The 22,577-nt window shown below is 34.4% G+C and overlaps 1 protein-coding gene across 50 annotated transcripts in view; it reads right to left on the reverse strand.

Moving 5' to 3' along the window:
* Window positions 1–22,577, reverse strand: part of Ptprd (protein tyrosine phosphatase receptor type D) — a 2,343,620-nt gene that overhangs the window by 142,000 nt on the left and 2,179,043 nt on the right. For 30 of the 50 annotated variants that reach the window (XM_045148550.1, XM_045148541.1, XM_045148532.1 and 27 more), the window contains 4 exons: window positions 19,797–20,006; window positions 14,274–14,434; window positions 7,862–7,873; window positions 3,269–3,381 (listed from right to left, as the gene is read on the reverse strand). In XM_045148550.1, the coding sequence (XP_045004485.1) occupies window positions 3,269–3,381; window positions 7,862–7,873; window positions 14,274–14,434; window positions 19,797–20,006 (496 nt within the window). The remainder of the gene's footprint in view (window positions 1–3,268; window positions 3,382–7,861; window positions 7,874–14,273; window positions 14,435–19,796; window positions 20,007–22,577) is intronic. The other 20 variants (XM_045148545.1, XM_045148505.1, XM_045148569.1 and 17 more) reach the window with 3 other exon arrangements.

Consider the following 22,577-nt stretch of genomic DNA (forward strand, 5'->3'; position numbering starts at 1 on the left):
CTGCTAAGCCATCTCTCCATCCCCATAGAATTTTTTAAGATAAGTAGAACATATAGAATCAATGAATTAAACTTTAGGCTTCCTTTTCCTCCCAAAAAGGCTGAATGAATTTTAGGCAGTCACGCTTGTCTGGCATCCTGTCATTCACAACTGACCATCAGATGTGGAATCAATTTACATGCATGAATGTTCTGGGCCAGGTCTTTGTTATTTAAACCACATGTTTCTTATTTCATTGAAAATCATATTGTTTAGGAGTAAAGACATGGATTATCAATTTCCTACTTAAGCACATCATTAATATGTGTACTCAAATGTAGTGTTTGGGATTAGCAATTATATGTTAATAGGTATAGCACATAGAAGTAAATATTGCACATAGTCAAAAAATCCAAAATCCCCAAATTAAGTAGAATCATAACATTGACAGCACCCAGTAAACACCTTGGTTTATCACCCAGGAAAATTCTTGATTCATTGTGAATAAGAGGAGAGGTAAAAGCACAGAAGGTTATATATATGATCAGCACTCCCAACTACTATGCTCATCCTGTTGGCAAATCATTAAGGCAATACAGAGCTACTGGCAAGAATCCATGGAGGCTGAAACAAATTTTCACATCTCTATGAATTTAACATTAACAGCTGAGCCTCTTTGTGAAGTGGTCAGAATCTGAGGACAACAGCCCATATCTTGTAGCTTGGGAGGGAAGGAGTGTACTTCACAAATCACACTTCAAGTGGACTGTTCATGTAAGCTAAAGAGCACAGGATACTTCTGATTGAACAGCTGTGCTGAGGTCTTTTCCCATTTTCTAAATATTCTACATTTTCTTTATCCTTCCTATTTGGGTGTTCAATGATTTCATTGTTTTAATAGTATATATTTTTAAATCTACATTTCTCATTTTATTCCATTTTCCATTTGGTAATGAGTATGATTAGTTAATGAAATTTTCTCATTCACTTCTACCTCCGTTTTAATTTCAAAATTCATTAGTGATATAGTGGTGCCACTTTGATGGTAGTGTTCATTTTATCCAGTGACTTCATTTGAACTTAATATGCTTTCTCTGTGAATGGATCTAATATTCCAAAATGCACTAGGAAAATAAATTCTTAATAGAATTCACTGGTTTGTCATATCTCAAAATGTCATAAAAGCAGAAAGTAATTAAACATGGAGGTCTCTTTGAAAAGACATTCCTATGGTCTAACTTATAGCTATCTGTACCCTGTTAGGAATCATCATTGATAGATCCATGGGCATGCTTTGCCACTCTGTCTGGAGGTATTCCTGCTGAGGGCCCAGAAGTGGGGAGGTAGCACTTGCATTGATTGGCTCTTCTCTTTTGGGACATTTGCTTTTTCATTCAACCTTAGTCCATGCTTTGGTTGGCTGGAAGGCCAACGTTGATTCTAGGACATAGCACACTTTGTAGAACAGTACAGATAAGCATACTACTTGAAAGTCAAATGGTTTTCTGTTTCCACAATGTATTGTATCAGATGAGGGAGATTTTGCAGGGAATCATGGTCATGACTGCTGAAGCTTTTCTTATTTCCATTGTTAAGAACCTTTCCTGTATACTCAAGCAGTTAGTTTTCTTGTAGATTAAAATGAAGCAAACCAAGGAGATTTACTACATTGACATTTTCTATCAAGTTGTCATGGCAGAGCACCAATAAAGAGACTCAACATGGTGCATGGAGGGATGACAGTAACACAGAGGGATGACTCAGACCTGTTTAACCATCATGGTTTATGGTCTACATTTATCATGCCTTTAAAAATGCAGACAGAACACTTTATTTATTTATTTATTTTTAGAAAGAGTAAGAGAAAGACAGAGAGAGAACTGGTGCACTGCAGGGCCTCAGCCACTGAAATCAAACTCTAGCCACTCCGCCACATAGTGGACATATGCAACCTTGTGCTTGCATCACCTTTGAGCATCTGCCTTATGTGGGATCTGGAGAGACATTGAACAAGGTTCCTTAGGCTTTGCAGGCAAGCACCTTAACTGCTAAGCCATCTCTTTAGCCCCAGGACATATTTTAATACAAAGATGTTTCCACCCTTCATGCTTTTGAAAATGTATTTCTATCCTTTAGAAAACGATTTTTTAAAAAAATGTATCTCTTCTAAGTTAAACTTTTAAAAAAGCATATTTATGTTGATTGCATAGCACTTTGAAAATGCTGAACAATCCTTTCATTTGAGGAGTTACTTGTTAATGTGATAATGTAAAAGTGAAAATATGCTCTCCATATGTTCTCATAATTCAGAGCCATTCATTGAGAATGCATATTTCAATAAACCTATTGTATGTCATATGGGAATTAGAGCATACAAACACTTATTGGATACAAAGAAATCTTCCAGTCACATAGAAAATAATACTATGACCAAATCTTAACTCCAGAGATGCCCCAGATCAGCTCTTCAACTTCTTCATTATCATAAGGGATTAGAACACTGTAACTCAGCTTGACATTTTTGGCTCTCTCCATCATTTGTTATTTACTTTTCACTTGAAGTATACAAAATCAGCTAGAAGAACATAAAGTAGATCCAGGTCTGAATTAACATCACTTTACAAAATACCTTTATCAGAAACAGTGTTTTTCCTCTGTTGAAGCACTTTAAACTCTATTTTAAGAAAAGGCACATTTGTTTATATCTAATTCCCTTTTTATGTCACTAGTCAACAAAATTTCATCTGGGTAATTTTTAAAAATGATATAAAATTATCCTTTCTTCTTTCCTTCCTCTCTGTCTCTTTCTTCCTTCTTTCCTTTCCTACTTCTCTCTTTCTTTTGTGGTTCCAGAAACAAAAACAAAAACAAATAATAAAGTATAGAACAAATCTATGCTTTCTGATGAGATGTATGTTTTACATATTTAACCATTTACGCATACATTTAATTAATAACATGGGAAACTGAAATATTTCTAGATTGGTGTCACTGAAAATAAATAAACTTTGTTTGTCAACTAAAATGGTAGAAATTTTTATGAAGACTATAGCTGCTCCAAAATTTAAGAAATAATTATATTTCTTTTTTCTCTCCAGGTTTTCACAAAGAACTGAATTTTCTTTCAGATTTATGCTTGGATAAACCTCAAACAATGTTAACATAAAAGAGTAAAATGACAAAATGGTTCAAAATAAACTTATATATTCATTTTTCAAGAAAATATCCAGTGAACTTTAAAGCATTTTATGAAGATGTTATCAGGGACAAGATGGGTCATGCCTCTTACCTGGTGTTTGAAAGTTAAGGCGCCTCAGTTCTACCGGGTCTGTTGGATGGTGTGAAGGGACCTCTTTACTGTTCGGTATGCTGCTCTTTCTAGACTCAGACTCTGCCCTCTTCCTAAAGAGGGAAAATTAAAATTTAAGAAAGGAAACAGTTAAGAAATGTCAACAAACAAAGAAATACATCTTTCTTTCCCTCCAAGATTTCAGCTGTAAACCCTTTTAAGCAGCTAGCTTTGTGACTGTTCAGAGTATATTTTCTTTGTCAGGCTATAAGGATTCTTCAGGTCTGAACTTTTTTTTTTTTTTCCGCTTAATTAGATAATTTCAAGTTTCCCTTAAACTCTATAGTTAAGTAATTTACAGTCTCTACATTTGAGCTTAAGGGAGGTGTTGGTAAGATATTCTCATATCCTTGTTCAGCAATCTTTTTTTTTATTTTAATCTTTTTAAAATTTATTTTGAGAAAGATGGAGAGAGAGAGAGAGATTGGGCAAAAGGCCTTAGCTACTGCAAATGAACTCCAGACTTGGCTGTCCTCTTGTGCATATGTGCAATATTGTGTGATTGTGTCACTGTGTGTCTGGTTACATGACCTGGAGATACACTCTAACATAAGTTCTTAGGCTTTGCAGGCAATCACCTTAACCACTAAACAATCACTCCAGCCTTTTTTTTTTAATCTACTAATTTTATTTGTCAGAAACAGAACTGCACCTTCAGAAGTCAAAACTACTTTTTTTTTTTTAACCATAAACTACCATGTCTCAAAAGCATAAGCAACTCAATCTTTCCCACCTTTCTGTAAGAACTGGTGGCTAAAAAGCACAGAGACGCTGAATCTTCCCCAATGACAGGTAAATACAATAAATACATTTCTAACACAATAAGTTATCTTAATACCTACAAGAATTGGGACCTCAAGACCAATATCCCCTTTCTTATTTTATAATTGGAAGGAAACAAATATGAATTGGTTGTTTTCAGTGGAATTAAGCTGACTGTGACTAATATTTTGTTAATGAAATTCAATTACAGAAAGATCAGAGAAAAAGTAATTTCACTTCATAAACAGTCCGACTGTTTTGATGATTATTCAAGGTAACATTAATTCAGTCTTACTGTAATGCTTATTCATATAATTTTTCTTATTATTGTTTTAGTGCTATCTACTGACTTTATTAAATTCACTTTCTTAAGCTGTAATCTGAAGCAAGAAATGTTGGGCTTTTTCATATGAATTCTTTTTCCATTTCCTTTCAAACTCAAACAACCGTCTTTTTTATTGTTAATCAGATTAAAACACTACTTAACAAATAGAAGCATTTCTCAAATGCACCCTTTGCAAATACTGATCATTGCGATCTCCATGATGCAGTCACAGTCACAGTATTTCAGCCATGATCAATGTACAAATAATTCTTATTTTAAGAGGAGGCTGCCTCATTGCAAAGATATATTCTCTCTCTTTTCCTTATGGCTGTGTTTCAGCTCATTAGTGTTGCATGGCAATGGGTTTATTCAATGCCAAGCTGATCATTCTAGGGTTATCCAGGAAGCCTTTCTGTCCACCTCTGCTCATCTACATCAAATAAAGGTAAAGAGAGGATTAAAGGAAGACTGACATGAAGAGGATGTATACTTGATTTACTCAAGTTGCAATGTCTCAATATCTGTGGTGAAACTGCCTTGATGAATGAATTTCCTTGGGTGGGTCCTATAAAACATCTTCCTATGAACCCTGAATTAATCTGCCTTGGGAGTTTCTTCCCCTAACTAAAGGTGTCAGATACTGATGTAGGACAGAATTTATTGCTAAGCTATACTGGCAATCTGAAATGAGCACAGATTTTGAAGTGTGCCCAGTGTATGAGAAGTTCTTGTCACATGGAGTAGAATATGAAAATGAAGCAAAATGAAGAGTGTAAAGGGTTTGTAAGAGAAAGAATTGATGGCTGAGAAAGTGATGAAAAAGAATGACATGATGACAGGTTTTGTAATGCAAGTATCACTGCATCCATGTTCTAGATATTTGTCCAACACCAAGAGATGCATTCTACCATTGAATATGCAAACCAAAGTGGATTAATGTAATGTCAGTGAGTGCGGATAGTCCATCAATCTCATGGAAAATCCATGGATTATTTTCTCAGACAATAGCAAGACCATGTTTTGGGTCTTTTCATGTAAGTGGGCATAGGTATACCTCATTACTAACATGCCAGACGCAGTGCCTAAGATCTGAGTTTTCTCCCTTTCCATACAGTGGTTCTACTGTTTTTCTTGCAACAATATGGAAAAACAGAATGAGAGATATCTGTACAAGGAAACTGCTTCACTCTGAAGTAATTTTCAAACAATCTCCTTCTTTTTCCCAGGGTCCAGGCTGAGTGACAGTACACTGGAAGGGAATTCTCTCTGAGGAAAGTCAACCAATTTGTCTTGTATCAGGAAAGTTAGAAATCAATTCTGTTACCTAAATGGGAGTCTCAGAAATGAATGAATTAAATTTACTTACAATTCATATATGTAATTAGCTGGAAGGTTTATGTGGACTTTTAGCAGCTAATTTCTCCCTTATTCTATCTGCTCTAATGAGAAGGCTACCAGGATCTCTGACACTCCCCAGATCCTAGCCAGCCACAAAAACCAGCACCAGTTCCAGCTGTCTCTGTCTTATTCTTTCTGTCTCCCCCTCTCTCTCTGCCTGTTGATTTGATAATAACAACATGGATAGTTAATTATGGCTGCTCATATTTTCCATATTATTTTGAGACATTACTAGAATAGGACATGTTATCAAACAGAAAGTATTTGTAAAATATTTGGAAAAAAGTAATTGGTTATGATAGATGATTATGTTTAAGAACTTTAAAAATCATGAATTTATCAATTTAAAATATGAAGAGGCATGTAACAGTCTAAACTAGGCCCAATGTGAATATGCTATTTCCTTGATGAATGCTTTGGGTTTGATCATTTTCAATTAGAAAATGAAAAGCATAGACACTAAAATTTTAAATTTTGCCTTATTACCATATTTTTCTATTAACATTGTAAAATTTTAGTTAAATTTTACTTCTTACAATAAATATATCATCATAAACATGAACCATGTGATTAAGGAGAAATGAAAGATCACATAACATTTCAGATAGAATCTGCTAATTTATATTTTATTTTTCTTTTCCCCTAGAACTCATTTAGTAGAGATATAAAAATGAAGAGATTTGAGTAGATGATCTTATTTCTGGTCTGAGAACTGGTTTTTGAAAGAAACTAAGTTACATCTCTACCACTAATTTTTAAACATTTAATTCAAACATTTCTTTATTCTGGTACAAAGTATGGTCTTTCAAGTAAAATAATAATAATACTGTTGGATGGGTAACAATTTATACACCAATGACTTCACTAATGAAAATAAATTAGAAGACAATATTTAGGTTTTGATCCAACTTTCTCCTCTAAGTAGAACGAGAAAGCAGTGCCTAATTTGTAAAATAGCTTCAGAGTCACAGTAGGATTTCTGAGTACAATAAATGGGTTCAAAAGTAGTGTATGTGTGATCTGTAAAAAATTATCTTCCACATGTTTTTTTTTTCTTTTCTGATGGATTAATGGCAACTAGTGATATCTACAAAAGACACCCCCCACAGAGGTTTCAAGATTATTATCAGTGAATGTGTAGCTTGCTGGGAAGTATAAAGTGATTTTCAAGAAATCAACATAGGAGTGGCTCTCAAACTGAAGTGGAGGTGAAAAGCACATGGGAAGTCTTTTAAAACAGGTTTCTGCACATATCTATGATTCCATTGGTCTTTGTTTAAGCTCAAGGATTCAAATTTCTCTTAAAGCAGCACTCATTAAGAACCAGTTGAATACAATGCAGGGAGGACAGCAGATAGCCTGTGGAATCCCACTTAGTTCAATTTTAGTCAATAATTTGTATAAATACGTATGTATATATTTGTATCTACATATGAATATATGTATGAAGACAATTTTAAAAGCTAGCATGAGTTTGGACTAATCATCCCATCATCACATAGTGTATTTTAGCTAGTATTCTTATTACTATTATTGTTATTATTACTTAAGGTTGGAGGACACAAACAATTTTGAATTCAGTGAGAGTTGTCACTTAGGTGTTCCTATTCATACTTGTGAGTGTGAAAATGTTAGTATTATTATATCAAGAGGTAATTGATAATCAAAGTTCAAAAGTGAGTTTTGCTAAAAACAAAAACAAAACAAAACAATTTATGTGACAGCTCACAGTTCTGCTCAGCAGACACATTAACATACACATACTCATTTAACTTTGACCACAAACAAAACTCAGAGACTGATTTTACTGCTTTCTGAATTTGGTATTAAAGAAATCTGTTGTTTTCTTCTCAAATAATGAAGACATTTTCTTGTATTCTTTTAATACCAAAATTCTCATATTGGTATAGGCTTTTTCCATCTTCCCCTTGCTAGCTCATATCTTCTATAGCAGCTCCCACCCTCAACTTTTGGAGACATCCAAAGTATACTAGTATCTTAGTTTCTTCCTTACTGAATATCAAAAGGGTTTAGTCTCTACTCCTCACCTGTCAGGTTTACTGCTCCATTATAAGGCAGCAAAAAAAAAAAAAAAAAAAAAAAAAAAAAAAAAAAAAAAAAAAAAAAGAAAGAAAGGAAGAAAGAAAAAAGATAAAAAGAAAGGCTAAATGTTAGTTGGCCAATGGTAACAAGAGTAACCATGACAACCAAGATTTAAAAATATTGCTCATAAGCAAGGATATATAACTCACAATATTAGGAAATGACAGTGCATCAAAATACATAGAGGTCTCTAATGAAGTAAATGGAGGACAAGACTACATCACTGAATAAATAATGTGTGTGTTAATGATACTTTCACTTTCATTCATCATTGACAAAATATTGCTCACATTAATTACATCCCAGCTGATGCATAATGATAAACATACCTTGGGAAAGCCACTAATGGTTTTAATGAAAATAAAATGGAATTTCATAGCTGAAATTCATTTATTTTAAAATAAAAAGCCTCTAGCTAAAAGGCACATATTTCTTTAATGATATGAAATTCAGCAAATGGCACTGAACTGAATAAAAATTTGAACATTGAAACAATATGCCACATTGAAATGAAGTGGCAGAAATGATTTTTTAAAAATACTTCTTTACAAAGTACGGCAATCATAAATCTTTTTATCAATAAAGGGAAAAAAAACTTTTCAGTTTGGAAAATATTATTCTCATGATTATAATTCCAAAGCACATTACCCATCAGTACAGCTCAGCTAATCCAGAGAAGCATTTTATTACCAGCCACTGGGAAGACAGTTGAGTGCTGCTGCCTGTGAGCACATGCGCCACATGCTTGTAGGTACTTTCTCCTGTGATAATATGCTGGCTGTTTAAATAACCATATTATTTCCCATATACTACAGGCTTTTCCTGACAGAATTAATCTAAATAATCCTCACTTGGGGTCAAATGGCTAAGTACTTAGTGAGTTACTAATTGCAAATTATGGTACTAAGTCCTCAGTGCCACCAAAATGTATACTCATTTTGCTTGCACATCTGGCTCTATGAAATAATACAGTGTATCTCTTTGAAAAAAGCCAAACTAAAATTCACATTTAAACTGTACAAACATGCATAGTAAACAATGAGAATGGTATGAATCTTACTTTGGTTAATTTTATCTATTCCTTTTTTTCGTTTTTCTTTTTTTTATTTATTTGCAAGCAGAGACAGAGAGGAGAGAGAGAGAGAGAGAGAGAGAGAGAGAGAGAGAGAGAGAGAGAGAGGGAGAAAGAGAGAATAAATGAGAATGAGTGTGTATGCCAGGGCCTCTGGTCACTGCAAACAAATTTCAGATGCATTCACTACTTTGTGTATTTGGCTCTACATGGGTGCTGGGGATTTGAACCAGGGTTGTTAGTCTTTTCAGGCAAGCCCCTTAACCACTGAGCCATAGCTCCAGCCCCTCTATTTACATTAAGGTTAAAAATCTTGCCTAGTATGTTACATTAAAAGGTCTTACCTATGAGTTTCTTACTTATTCATTTTTTTATTACTGACTTTGGCATGAGAATTAGGTATAGGAGAATCATCTCTGGGTAAAAGAGAATCAATTAGTAAACTGTCAGTTTGAGTGTTTCTATAGAAATGTCATCCTCAACTAGTACACGGGCATACAGTTGTTGAAATATCTAAATGTGCAAGCTTGCAGCACTAGTTTTTATTACAGCTCTTTTCAGCCAAGATGAAGGTGATGCTGACTGAAGGAACAGACTTGAGAAAATCAGGTTCTGTACTGTTTGACTTGGTGAGCTCATGGACTCTTCATAGCTCTGTCATAGGCATAAGCGTATTCTTGGTCTATAGCTTAGTGGAAGCATCTCTGTAGGTGGCCATTATTTTTGACCAAAGGAAATAGTCACTGAGATGGAGTGGGTACTATCACCAATAGGGAGAAGGTACTTCAAAGCCATAGAAAGGAGACCCCACATGAGGCTGAACTGGAAGGAAAGAGAGGAGGAGATGGAGGTGCCAGAAGAGTTTTGACTTGGTAGGAGCACCTCAGGTCATTTCTAAAGGATGAGGTGTAGTTGACCATGAAGGCAGAGTGGCTGGGAGTGAGAGGATCGGAGTTCAAAGGCAGGATGCCAGAATCAAGCAAGACTGCCTAGTGTGTAGGAGTATGGAACTTCATTTCTTTATAGCAAGTCTAAATACAACGTCTGCAGGGCTTTTGCTGATGAAACCAGAAATTCATATAAGTTGATATAAAAGGAAGCCAAATCTGCAGCTACAGAAATCTGGAAAAGATGAAAGATATGCTCTTCCCTCATCTACCTTATAGCTGTCATATGTAAGCATCTAAGAATGGAGATACGTAGCATTCCCTTTTTACAGGCTAAAACACTACCATTCAAGGATGTTATCCCAGCCTAAAATATGCTGTGGACTTAACCTTCTAATATACACTTTGAATTTTCCACTATATATAAAAAGTGCTATCACTCCTGAAATACTTTCCCATAGATTTAATTTAAACACTTATTTTCCATATAAATACCTCATACTCAGTTCTAGAACAAATTAATGAAAAGTCTTTGATATATAGCATGTAGAGGATTGAGGAGTGTCTGTGAATCTTCAACAGACTGATGAATTTAAAATTTCAGTGGTGGACAGTACTGTTGTTTGCTGTTCCTTTGGTAAGGACAGCTGGCCTGTCAGCTTCAGAGACTCTTCTGTCTCTGCTTCCATCTTGCCAATAGGGCTTCTGACAATACAGAAGCCAGACACAACTCCTGACAGTTTGGTCTGGGAGATCCAAACTTGAGTATTCAGGCTTGAGCAGTATGTGATTTATCTTTTGAACCATTTCTTTAGCCCTGCATATTTTAAATTTGTAAAGGGTCACAAATTATTTAGAGCACTTAGATAGTCTCAGTGATATTTTTGTTATTATTATTATATCATTGATGTACAAATTATTAAAATAGAAATGAAATCATATGAACAGAACAAAATAAAATAGTATACTATTTTCAAATTAGAATAATTTTTATGAAGAAAATTGGCCAGGCATAGCGGCCCATGCCTTTAATCCCAGCACCCAGGAGGCAAAGATAGGAAGATTGCCATGAGTTCCTGAGACTACATAGTGAACTGTAGGTCAGCCTGGGACAGAGTGAGAACCTATCTTGAAAAACCAATAATAATAATAATAATAATAATAATAATAATAATAATAATAATAAAGTCTGAGGTAGCTGAGTAAAATATTCTTTTGTTGTGTGTGCATGTACACATGTCTGTATGTGTGTGGAGGACAGAGTTTGACTTCAAGTGTCTTCTGTGACCACTCTCTTCCTTAATTACTGAGTCAGGGTCTCTCTCAAAACTAGAGCTAGTGTACTCATCTAGGGTAGCAAACCAACTGGCCCCAGATATCTCATCTCTGTCTCTACTGTCATGCTCACTCAACATTTATTTGGGTGCTAAGGAAATGAATTAAGGTCTTCATGATTGCACAACAAGTACTTTATCCACTGAGCCATTTCTTTGGCCCCCAAATATACTTGCTTACTTAGATGAACCATACATAGCTACATAACTGTTTCCAAGGTGAGTATCTTGTAAAGAGGTAAATTGGGTAATGGAAATTGCCAAGACAATATGATTCAGCATTATGAAAAGTCCACTGCCATTTAAAATATTATGTGTATACCATAAGTGAAATATTTTAACAATTACAGTCATAGTTCCAATTTTGTATATCAATGACCTAAGTATAAACTTAAAGGCACCTAAAATGCAGGAGTGAAGTATTTATTATATAATTAGCTTGGTTCAGAACTAAGCTATAAAAGATACTATTCATTGGGTAGAGAAGATTTCCTCTTGAACTGCCTTACAGTAATCAAGAAGGACATTGTTGCATGTACTTGAATTTCAAGTCAGGAATGTTCTTTACTGCTGAAGCAAGCATTTCTATTTCAGAAATGCTTCATGGGCCTTCAGATGGTTAGCTAAATATACTTAGCATTCGAGGATGTGTGCATTTTCCAACAATTGCATTAGACGATGCTTACATATGCATACACTAAATGTAACTCTTTTAACCAACTCATAAAGCCTTTAAATATGATGCTTATTTTGTAGAATTAGAAAAGTTATGATTTGATATTTTTCAAATACATATAGATGAAGCAGGAAAAATGTAATTTTATTTTTTTAAAAATACCATTGTTCTAGTTCTTTATTTCTTACATTTATATAACTGATTCATTAATTCAATGGAATGACAGCAATGGCCAGACATAAAATAATGAAGCATTAAAGTGAGGTGTGCATTCTTTCCATTCTGAATAATCAAAATGATATGGTGTAGACATGTATATACAAATAGGTTCTTGTTTTCTGACCTGACTTTCACATTAGGAGATGACTGTATGAATGAGTATTTCCCAGAAAGCAAATAGAGCTCTATTTTGGCTCTTTTTAAAGTTCTTTTTGTTAATACTTATAGAACACAAACAGGAAAGGGTACCAATCCTGCTTTAAGTCAAACAAGATCCATCATTAGCCTGTAACATGTGGCCAGCTCTTCCTGCTCTTATCACATGTGTGGGTGAGCAAACACTACAGGGCTCAGAAATGCCACAGCAATGAGATAAAATGAGGATGAGAAGCTTCAAGCCCTCTACTAAGAAGACATTTCTGACTCTGGCCATTTATTTACTTTCTCGGATATTTTATAGCATGGACAATTGAATGATGGTAGTGATTAGGGCAAACATTATAAGGGATATTCCCTTCACTCTTCCTAACTCCAAACTAAAATAGGCAATTCAATGGACTCTGTTTATGAACTTTCACTTGTCTTTTAGTTTTTCAGTTTTCTCTTCATGCTGGAATCAAATGGATAAGAGGTTTAGAAAAGAACATTTTCTAAAGAAGTATTCTTTTGCAGGACTTCTTTTTAAAGGGGCATGATAAGAAATTATAAAAAATAGCCTACAGTAGGAAAAAGAACAAGGGGAAGTGGATAGAAATATTGTAAACTCCCCAAAGGGAACTACATGAATGGGAGAAGAATTAATGGAAATAAAGATGATCACATTAAACATATAATCAAGAATCAAAAGGGAACATTTACTTTTGAAGAATAATGTAGTAGGAAGAGAAGAAGAGAGGGAGAGAAAAGCTACTTATTATTAGAAGGAAGGCATAATGTTCATTGTAATGTTCAAAACACTGCAAAAGAAAATATAAGCAGAGGTTGAAGTTTCATGAAAATAAAATTTATATTGGAAGAAAAGAAATGTGAATAGAAATAATTGAGGATTTTTTTCCCTCTAAATGTTGAAGGAAGTATATGGATATGTCTTTACTTACATATACATATTATTATGGTTAAGATTTTAAATTTTTGTTTATTTTTATTTATTTATTTGAGATGAAAGAGAGAGAAAGAGGCAGATAGAGAGAGACAGAGAATGGGCATGCCAGGGCCTCCAGCCACTGCAAACGAACTCCAGATGTGTGTGCCCCCTTGTACATCTGGCTAATATGGGTCCTGGGGAATCGAGCCTCAAGCCAGGGTCCTTAGGCTTCACAGGCAAGCACCTAACCACTAAGCCATCTCTCCAGTCTTTATGGTTAAGATTTAAAGTCAGAAAAAATATGAAGGAAGAATTGCCAATGTCTGTAGTCACAATAGACTGGAAAGTGGTTCTAATTGAAGCAGAAACAGAATGGAAAAAGAGGGGAAGCTCAGAAAAGACTGAGTAGAAGTACATTACTTGCACCATGCTTGTAGTCAAGACATTCATAAGATTGATATTCAGTTATAGAAGAATTGAGGACATGCTCTATCATTATAAGATTATTCTTTCCTATGCTCCCCTGGGCAGAAAAAATAATTTAGTAATGAATATTTGGAATGAGAGTCTGGAGACAAATAGGAAGGTATTATTTTCCATCTCTTTTTCTTTCTTTCTGAAATTTTTAGTTATTTAGCTAAAATGTGTGAAACCTTCAGAAACAGTCATAGAGAAACATTTTAGAACATCTCCAAATTAGACTTTTTAAATGGATACAAATGTGCAGAAGGTATATGTGCTTCAAAAAACAATCATTTAAGTAATTAATAGAAGGAATGCTTACATGGAATGATCTCTTTGGGGATGTACTAATACTATAACTATCATGAAAACTGGTTGCTGCAGAAGAGGGAAGCTGGTGTGTGTACATGCGGGACAAGTGTCCACACTGCATAGTCAGTCATTACAGTTTGTTGTACGTTGAATGAAAACATCTCTATTGAAAAGCATTCAAAAGCAATGGCTGGGCCTGTCTTCAAGAAGGTCTCCTAAAATATACTACACAATGGCCACCAAGTAATGATTAAGTCTTCTAAAACAAGGCAGATCCAAATATTACTAATAGAAATATTGAGCAAACCCACCTTTTATAAAGAAGAATAGCAATCACAATGCAGATGATAAAGACCACTGCAAGCACAGGACCTACGACCCAGATCAAACCTTCCTCTTCATCTGTGATGGGCTGCGGATCCAGGTCCATTGAAACAACGGGGTCCGAATAGGGGCTGGTTGCATACATCTTCTGAGGAGAAGCAAAGTCAATTTGAGCTTAAAACTAATAGCTTTCTAGAATGTATCATTATCATAAAATCAGGACAAAACACAATATATATATTTTTATATAATATATATATATATACTTGGCTTTTTGAGGTAGGGTCTCACTCTATCCCAGGCTGACCTGCAGTTCACTATGTTGTCTCAGGATGGCCTCAAACTCACAGTGATCCTCCTATCTCTGCCTCTCAAGTGCTGGGATTAAAGGCCAACACACCCAGCCACAATACAGAAATTTGATAACAAGGGGATAAAACCATATTAGTGTAATACTACAGGAAGTGAAGAAGGGGCTTTGAGATGAGAATAAAGGCAGCAAGACCCCAGTAAGCAAGAGAGGAAGAACTTCTGCAGAACTCATTTCTCAACAAAGCGACATATGCTAGAAGTATTTTTATGATTCAAAATACATTGTAAGTACTTTTACAGTGGACTCTACAGGTTAGCCATCAAATAATTTTACAAACTCAAGTATGCAATACAATATTGACATTAAATTTGAATTAACATTACACTAATGTGCTCAGTGCTATGTGAGTATCAAGACTGGTATCAGAATTCTAACCTCAAGGCATTCTAGTGTGAGTATCCTTAATCAAACAAAAAAAGAGTAAAATCTTAGATGAGTTGATCAATTTCAAGACATGTTTCAGATTTTTTTTTGCACAAGGGATACTTAAATGGTAAAATATAAATTTTCACTAATCAACCAAAAGGCTAATAAAATAATACCCTGAAATCAGAAACATTTACGGTTCTGACTATTTTGGACATAAGATGATCTATTTCATCTACTTTTGAAGATCAATGATAAAAGGCAAGTATTTTTAATGGAAAAGAAATCAGTATTGAACCAAATGTTAAACTATACTAGTGTAGTACATGGTTAGGCCAAATAATTGACAGTTAAATCTATAACTTTTAAAGAAAATTGCAATGTTTATAGATGTAAGATGTGTAGTATTAATGATACAGATAAATGAAACTGAATTTTTCAAATTTGAGAGGGATCTGGCACTTTCTACTTTTCATAACACCTAAAGAATTTGGCGATTTTTTCCCAAACAGGTAACTGGTAATATACCTTTTAAAATACAATTACTTATTAAAGGATTGAATACTGTTCTGATTTTTCTGTTCTATATTATTTCATTCCATTTTAGAAAATAAAACAAAACAGCCCCAAACATTGTGTTTATTGCGTGCCCCTATAAATTCTTTGTTTTACTTCTCAGCTCCAAGAAATCTATCCATACCTACTAGGAGTCCTGCTTCTTCTGCCATTCACTATCTCTTCTTTCACAAGCATAATCTTTGGCCTGTCCAGTTGTTTCATTTGCTAGATCTAATGAGATGGGATGCATTCTAGATTGAAAGGCTGTAGACTCATTTGATAAATCCAATTGTTGTTATTCATTTCTTTCTCTTTTAGACATCTTTTCCAGACTTTCTATAGTTTGTCAAGACTTCAAAACACTTCCACCTCAGGTTTTCTGCCTGAATTTCTCTTCCTTATCTGAACAGGCCATCTCTAGTTTTAACTGTATCTATCACCATCTTTGCAGATTACTTTGACCATTTTTAGTTGTCAGAATATTTACGCTCAAATGAAGAATTCCTTTCTTCCCACATACAATTATCTTTCTACTTATTTCCCACCTTTTCCTCTCTTACTGTTAAATGAAACTACAGACTTGACTTATCAGAGATTATCAGGTCTATCTACTTTTCTTCATTCTCATGGGTACCTTTCATTTATGGTATCCTGTTGAGTCAAGAACATTTTCCTTCATCTAATGATTATAACTGCTGTAAAAGTTAGTGTTTTAGACTGAAGCTCTAAAACCTTCAAGATGCTAGAAGCTATCTAAGGATTATTTGCTAAAACCTAAGTACTTCAGCTTGGTCTCAGGAAGTTCCATAGTTTGTTTAAAACCTCCTTATAACATCCAACACATTCCATTACAATAACTTTTTGTAGCCATTTCCCCAATGTTTTATCCTTGCTTAAAAATCCTGACTGCATGCCAAAGCTTCATTTAAAAATTGCTTTGTCAACTAGAATAATGCAGTTTTTCTTTAAAAAAAAAAACAGGTAAAAACAAATGTAAAGATTTTAGTCTACTCCTTTTGTAATGGCAGTCATAAAACATTTTTTTTGTTGTTGTTGTTGTCAATTGTTTTTGAGATACAGTCTTGGTTTACCTAAGGACGACCTGGAATTCACTATGTAGTTTCAGGGTTGCCTTGAACTTATGGCAATCTTCCTACCTCTGCCTCTGTGTTGGCATTAGAGGAGTGCACCATCATATTTTCTTATTGTTTTTCATGGGCTGGAGAGATGGCTCAATGGTTAAAGATATTTGCTTGCAAAGGCTGCCCTTATGCATTTGATTGCCTATTACCCATGTTAAGTCAGAAACACAAAGTCGCACATGCATTTTAAGTTAGTTTTCAGTAGCAAGAAGTCCTAGTATGTCCATATTCTCATTACCTCCCTTCCTTTCTCCATCTCTCTCTCAAATAAACAGATAAATAAAATATTTTTAATAAATAAAATTAACAAAATTTGTATTTGTCTTCTATTTACTTTAATGAAACTTTGAATTCTTGGAAGGTTTGGAGCCTGTTTACTTATGTTTATTTGATTCAGCCAACCAGCACAGTACTTTGAAATCAGTGAGTTCTCATGAAATTTTGCTGAATAAAATCACTTTTCAAATGTCTGAGATTACCAAGGCAGGGGTGTACTTACTTGTGTTTTAAAATCAGGAAACACATTTGTTTTAATCTTTTATATTTTAAAAAGTAGCTTCTGGATTTTAATGCAAGAAGCTCTGTAGACATGTGGGGGATCATGTCTCTGCTGAATGCTTGCATATTATTTTCTTTCCTGTTTTCTTCACCTGCCCAGTAAATGGGCTAACCAGATGTTCAAGATTTTCTAATATTTCAAAACAGATGAAAACTTAGTATATATTTCTAATAGTATTATTCTTTATATAACTTTTGTTTTTATATCCCTTCTCTCCATTTTTTAGACTTCAATCAAATTGATAAGACATAAATTTGATAAATATCAAATTGATAGAAATATGCAAAACTTGCTGACATGAAAGTTTTTCTAAAAGCTTTTGACATAACAATGTGGGTAAATCCAAATGGTAATCTAAAGAAAGATCTTCTGGAAGTAAATTGATTTCTTACCCAAGTCAGAAAACAGCTATGTGGACCGGAAAAGAAAACATGATCATATTATGGTGTTAACCTTATAAAAAGTACAATTTTCTAAATGTGAGGGAATAGAAGAGATTAAACTTTAAATATTATGAAGCCTGTTTTCTGATACTCTTACAATGAGGAATCTGTTAGTAGGAAGCACTTGTCATTGTTGGGAGAGGAAGGAACTTTTGTTTGTGAAAATTGCTACCCTACCCTTAGAGTGATTATGTATGTTAATAACCATCAGCCTTGGAGGTATGAAGCTTACAGAAGGACCACAGCATTGTAAACACCCTAGCTGAATATGACATAACATGTATTAAACCATGGCTGTAGTTCATATGACATGGTGGGACACTATTTACTTTGAGAACTTGTCAAGATATAGGATAGAGAAAAGGGATAGTTAAAAAAAGTAATAGCTTGAAAATTTTTATTGTTTCTATAATTAATGAGACTATGTCATGGTGTAATAAGAAAGGCAAATACATTTCATCAATGCTGAAACATCTTAACATTAGTGGAAATGTTTAAGAGATATGAGAATCCTCAGAGAATGGCATAGTGGTCACCAATTTTAGGATAGGATGATATTTCTTTGTTAGATTCTCTGATCTGTCTAAGTATTTTCAGAAATTCTCCTAGGGCTACTTAAAGAAAAAGCTGACTTCCAGCTCCTTATGTTCTATTTAAAGACCTTCAACTAGAGAGAGATAGAGAGCATCTCCATGCATTGTAATTACAGGAAGGCCATCACTTTGTTGTGACATGTCATTCTGCACACAAAGGTCAACTAGGCTGTCTTTGTACTTTGATTTTCCATGAGGGAATTCCTCCAGTCATCTGAAGAGAGGCCATGCTGTACAGGAGAATACCTGATGTGCAGAGACCTTTGATGCATTGTGGGTTTCTTCCATAAAGAGATCAGTTCAGCTGAGAAGTGTGAAATATGTCCACTAAATCTTAATTTTAACTGCCACTTCCAAAATCTACCGCCCTTCCCCTCTATCATTGCTCTCCCTTTCTAGTTTTCTTTAGTTAAAGTAACTGAAACATAAAACGACAAAGAGCAAGATGAATTATATACAAGAACACAACTCATTATTTAGAGTACTTTCATATATGTTCCCTTCATTATTGAATTATTTTCTAACTTTCTTTGAGTTTTACTGATAAAGTCATTTGTAAATATCTATAATTAAAAAAGAAAACCCCAAAAATGCTTGTGCCTGCCTCTTCCTAGAAAAATTTCCTGATGAATCTAGTTAGACACACCGTGTCCTCACTGGCGGTTATAAGACAGTAAATTCAACCATTCTCCAAGTCAATGTTTTCAAATATTAATTATAGTGCTTCTTGGTTCCTACTGAGACATCATGGGCTAATTATGTCTACCAGGTTGTATGTAAGATGAAAACACTCTCTTCTCTCTTTCTATTTGTGTGTATGTGTATGTATGTGTGTATGAGGAGGTCAGAAGAGAACTTTGGGTGCTCTTCTCCACTTCTCAGACACATATTTTCCTGAGATACCATCTCTCCTTGCCATTGGTCAGCAAGCCCCAGAAATTACGTGGTTGTCTTCTTCCAACCAGTATGAACTGGGGATACAGAAGTGCATGGCCAAACCCAGCATTTTGCATGGGTTCTGGGGAGTCAAGCTTGATAGTCTTGGGTCCAAGAAGCCACCATACAAAAGGAGCAGGTGCCATCTCCCTGGTCTGAGAAAACAATTTTTTTTTTTGAAATGGTTTTGCAATAATCATTTTCAGTGAGTGAAAGTAAAGCATAAGCAAAGATGGAGGTGATGCTCTACTATGTGTACTATATCGATAAGGGTGAAGACCTAGGCCTTATCAGCCTGGCAGTTCATACCCTAGACATTCACCAGAACTTCAGTCATCAGAGATATCACCTCATTTGTGATGCAGAGTTATGGAGTATTGTCCTGCAGTATACTCAGAGAGGCTGGAGCAGTAGGCAGCCCATTGCTACACTTTTGTTAATGATTGTTTTTGAAAATACTTTAGTATGGATATGCATATATTCCAAACAGGCATTCAACAAGTAAAACAAAGAAAACAGATGCCTTCATCATGAACTTACAGACTCAGAATGCTCCATCACTGCTAACACAAAGAAGACATATTCCTGTCCACTTTGGAGTTGCTTGTTTGTAAATCCACCATAGTGCTTGTCATCCCCCAGGGTGAACTCAGTGGGAAGGACATCAAAGTGAGCAGCAATATATGGCTTTAATTCAACTTCTCTCCCATAACGGATGCTTCTGCGTTTCCTAGATATCTCCTTAAGCAGCTTAAGGAAAAAGTGACACAGACACAAAGAGCAAGTAAACAACAATTGACCAACTTCCCTGTTGGATGGCTTTAGGGGAGAAATTAAGTCAGGACTGGAACACCCTGAATACAATCTGTCCACATTTCCTGCAGCATGTCAAGATCACTAAAACTCAGTTCTCTTGATCTTTCAAATACTTGCTTCCTGTTAAGATGTTGGACTAAAATGCTTGCAGGGCCAAAATTACAAACACAGGGCAATTAGATCTTTACTCGTAGCTCATATCATTTTCTATACTAATCTAATCCTTTCAAAGGGCTATCCTGCACCATACCTTGTTTAACAAAAGAAAACAGCTTGAGTCATAAAACTTCCTCTTGCAGGAGATTTATTATATCAGAAGTAACCCCAGATAAAGCCATCTAAACTTCCATTTTAGACTACATTTTTGGAGACATTATTAACATTTACATAGTTTTAAATGTTGTAATTTACATGATATACATTCTTTAAAAATAACACACACACACACACACATACACACACTCACTCATTTAAAAATCCGCGGCTTAGCTTGTGTGTTTGATTAACCAGTTGGGATATGATTTATCACTTTTTACAATGGGGCCAACTTTTCCTAAAATCTATCTTTCTGGTGAGCTTGAATATCTTGTCCAATAACAAGGGTTTAGTAGATAAAAAACAAAATTCAGTGTCATTAAGCAAAGAAAACAAGAACATATAAATACACTTACATATACATATTCATATACAACTACCTGTGTATTTCTATTTTTCTCTTTTAGCTTGCCATTTATTTATTCTTATTTTTATTAATTGTAAACTTTACTGCATGAACATAGTGCATGTCAGTCATATCCCCATTGGGTTAAAATTTATTTTCAGAGGCTTTATTGCTTCACATTGACTTTTAAAAAGTCTGTATCAGTTTGGAATGCCTTTGGAGGTATGAGGCAAAATTTTAGTGGCTTTTTGCAGATACATTTATATATATATATATATATATATATATATATATATATATATATATATATATATTATTTTTTTATTTATTTATTATTTTTTTTTTTTAGTAGCTATACAAAAAGTGGAATGTGGATGAGGACAGACTGAAAGAACATGTGTAGCTGGGGCAAACCCTGTTTTAAACTTGATAAACAAAGTTAAGGTAATTGGGAAAATTTGGCAGCAGAATAATTTACTAAATTTAATTTTGTAAAGAAAAAGAAATAGTTAAAAAATAGTGGTATCTACTTAAGAGAAAGAGATACTGGCAGGCTTCCATATATAAAGGCTGTAGACCTTTTCAATAACAAACACGAATGCTTCTGTCAGCAACCTGATGCCTTATTATCTCTGCTACACTTAAGCTGCAAATGAGCTCATATGGTTCAAAATTATATCCCAATAATGTGTAAATTAGTCTTTTAGTTATATAAACAATCTGTGCATGTTGTTTGTCAATAATATTTAATTTATAATGATCTAAAGTTTTCTGTGAAAGCTGGGATTGTCTATACAATTAAAATTACATGAAATAAAAGGCATTTTATGAAAACATAGGGTATTGGATATCATTTGTTTGGCAAGTTTGGACCATCTAATGAGACAACTAGATGGACCAAACAACTATGCACCCCCTGCCAGTATAAAAGCAAGGATAGAAATTTACCTTTTTGTTGTTTATTTTTATTTCTTTTTATATTGTTACTTATATTTATCAATTTATTTATTTGACAGAGAAAGAGGGAGAGAGAGTGGGCATTCCAGGGCCTCTAGCCACTGCAGACCAACTCCAGATGTTTGTGCCACATTGTGAATTTGGCTAATGTGGGTCCTGGAGAATCTAACATGGGTCCTTTGGCTTTGCAGGCAAATGCCTTAATGGCTAAGCCATCCCTCCAGCCCCTGTTGTTTATTTTTCAATTCTGTTGCCAAATTTACATTTACTTATAATGATGATGGTCCCTCATTAAACACTTATTAGGTACTAGATACTATTGCAGGATACCTTAATTCATTGCTTCATTTACTCTTCATAAAATTATGAAAGTTAGGTCATAATTACCCATTACTACATGAGCAAACCAAGGCCCAAACAAAAGTCTCCACTGTATGATTGTACTCGAGTGACATAAAAGTAAATTACACACAAGGAATTCTTTCAATTTCATTTTCACTTAATGGGTTGCAAAGAATTAAGAAATCAAATGCTACATTTTAGCTCTAATAATCTCAATTATTTTCATTCAGTCTGTACTTAGCTGATATTTGTGCTTCTGTTTCCATTAACATAGATGAACGTGTTATTTCTTTTTCCCAGATACTTTTAACATGTAAATTTAAAAATAAATGTGATGCCAAATATTTAATGTGATCTTATAGTTGAAGAGTTATTACAAAGGTTATTATTGGCACGTGGTGACTATTGTCTATACATCTGAGGATAAGTACACTAAATAAAGCTGAGCAGCTTTTGAAGTTGGCTAATAATGACATTCACCATCAGTTGTTTATATGACTACATCTTCTCTCCTCTACATCACTGATCAAATTCTACCATGATTT

The sequence above is a fragment of the Jaculus jaculus genome, chromosome 1, assembly GCF_020740685.1.
Source record: "Jaculus jaculus isolate mJacJac1 chromosome 1, mJacJac1.mat.Y.cur, whole genome shotgun sequence".
NCBI lineage: Eukaryota > Metazoa > Chordata > Mammalia > Rodentia > Dipodidae > Jaculus > Jaculus jaculus.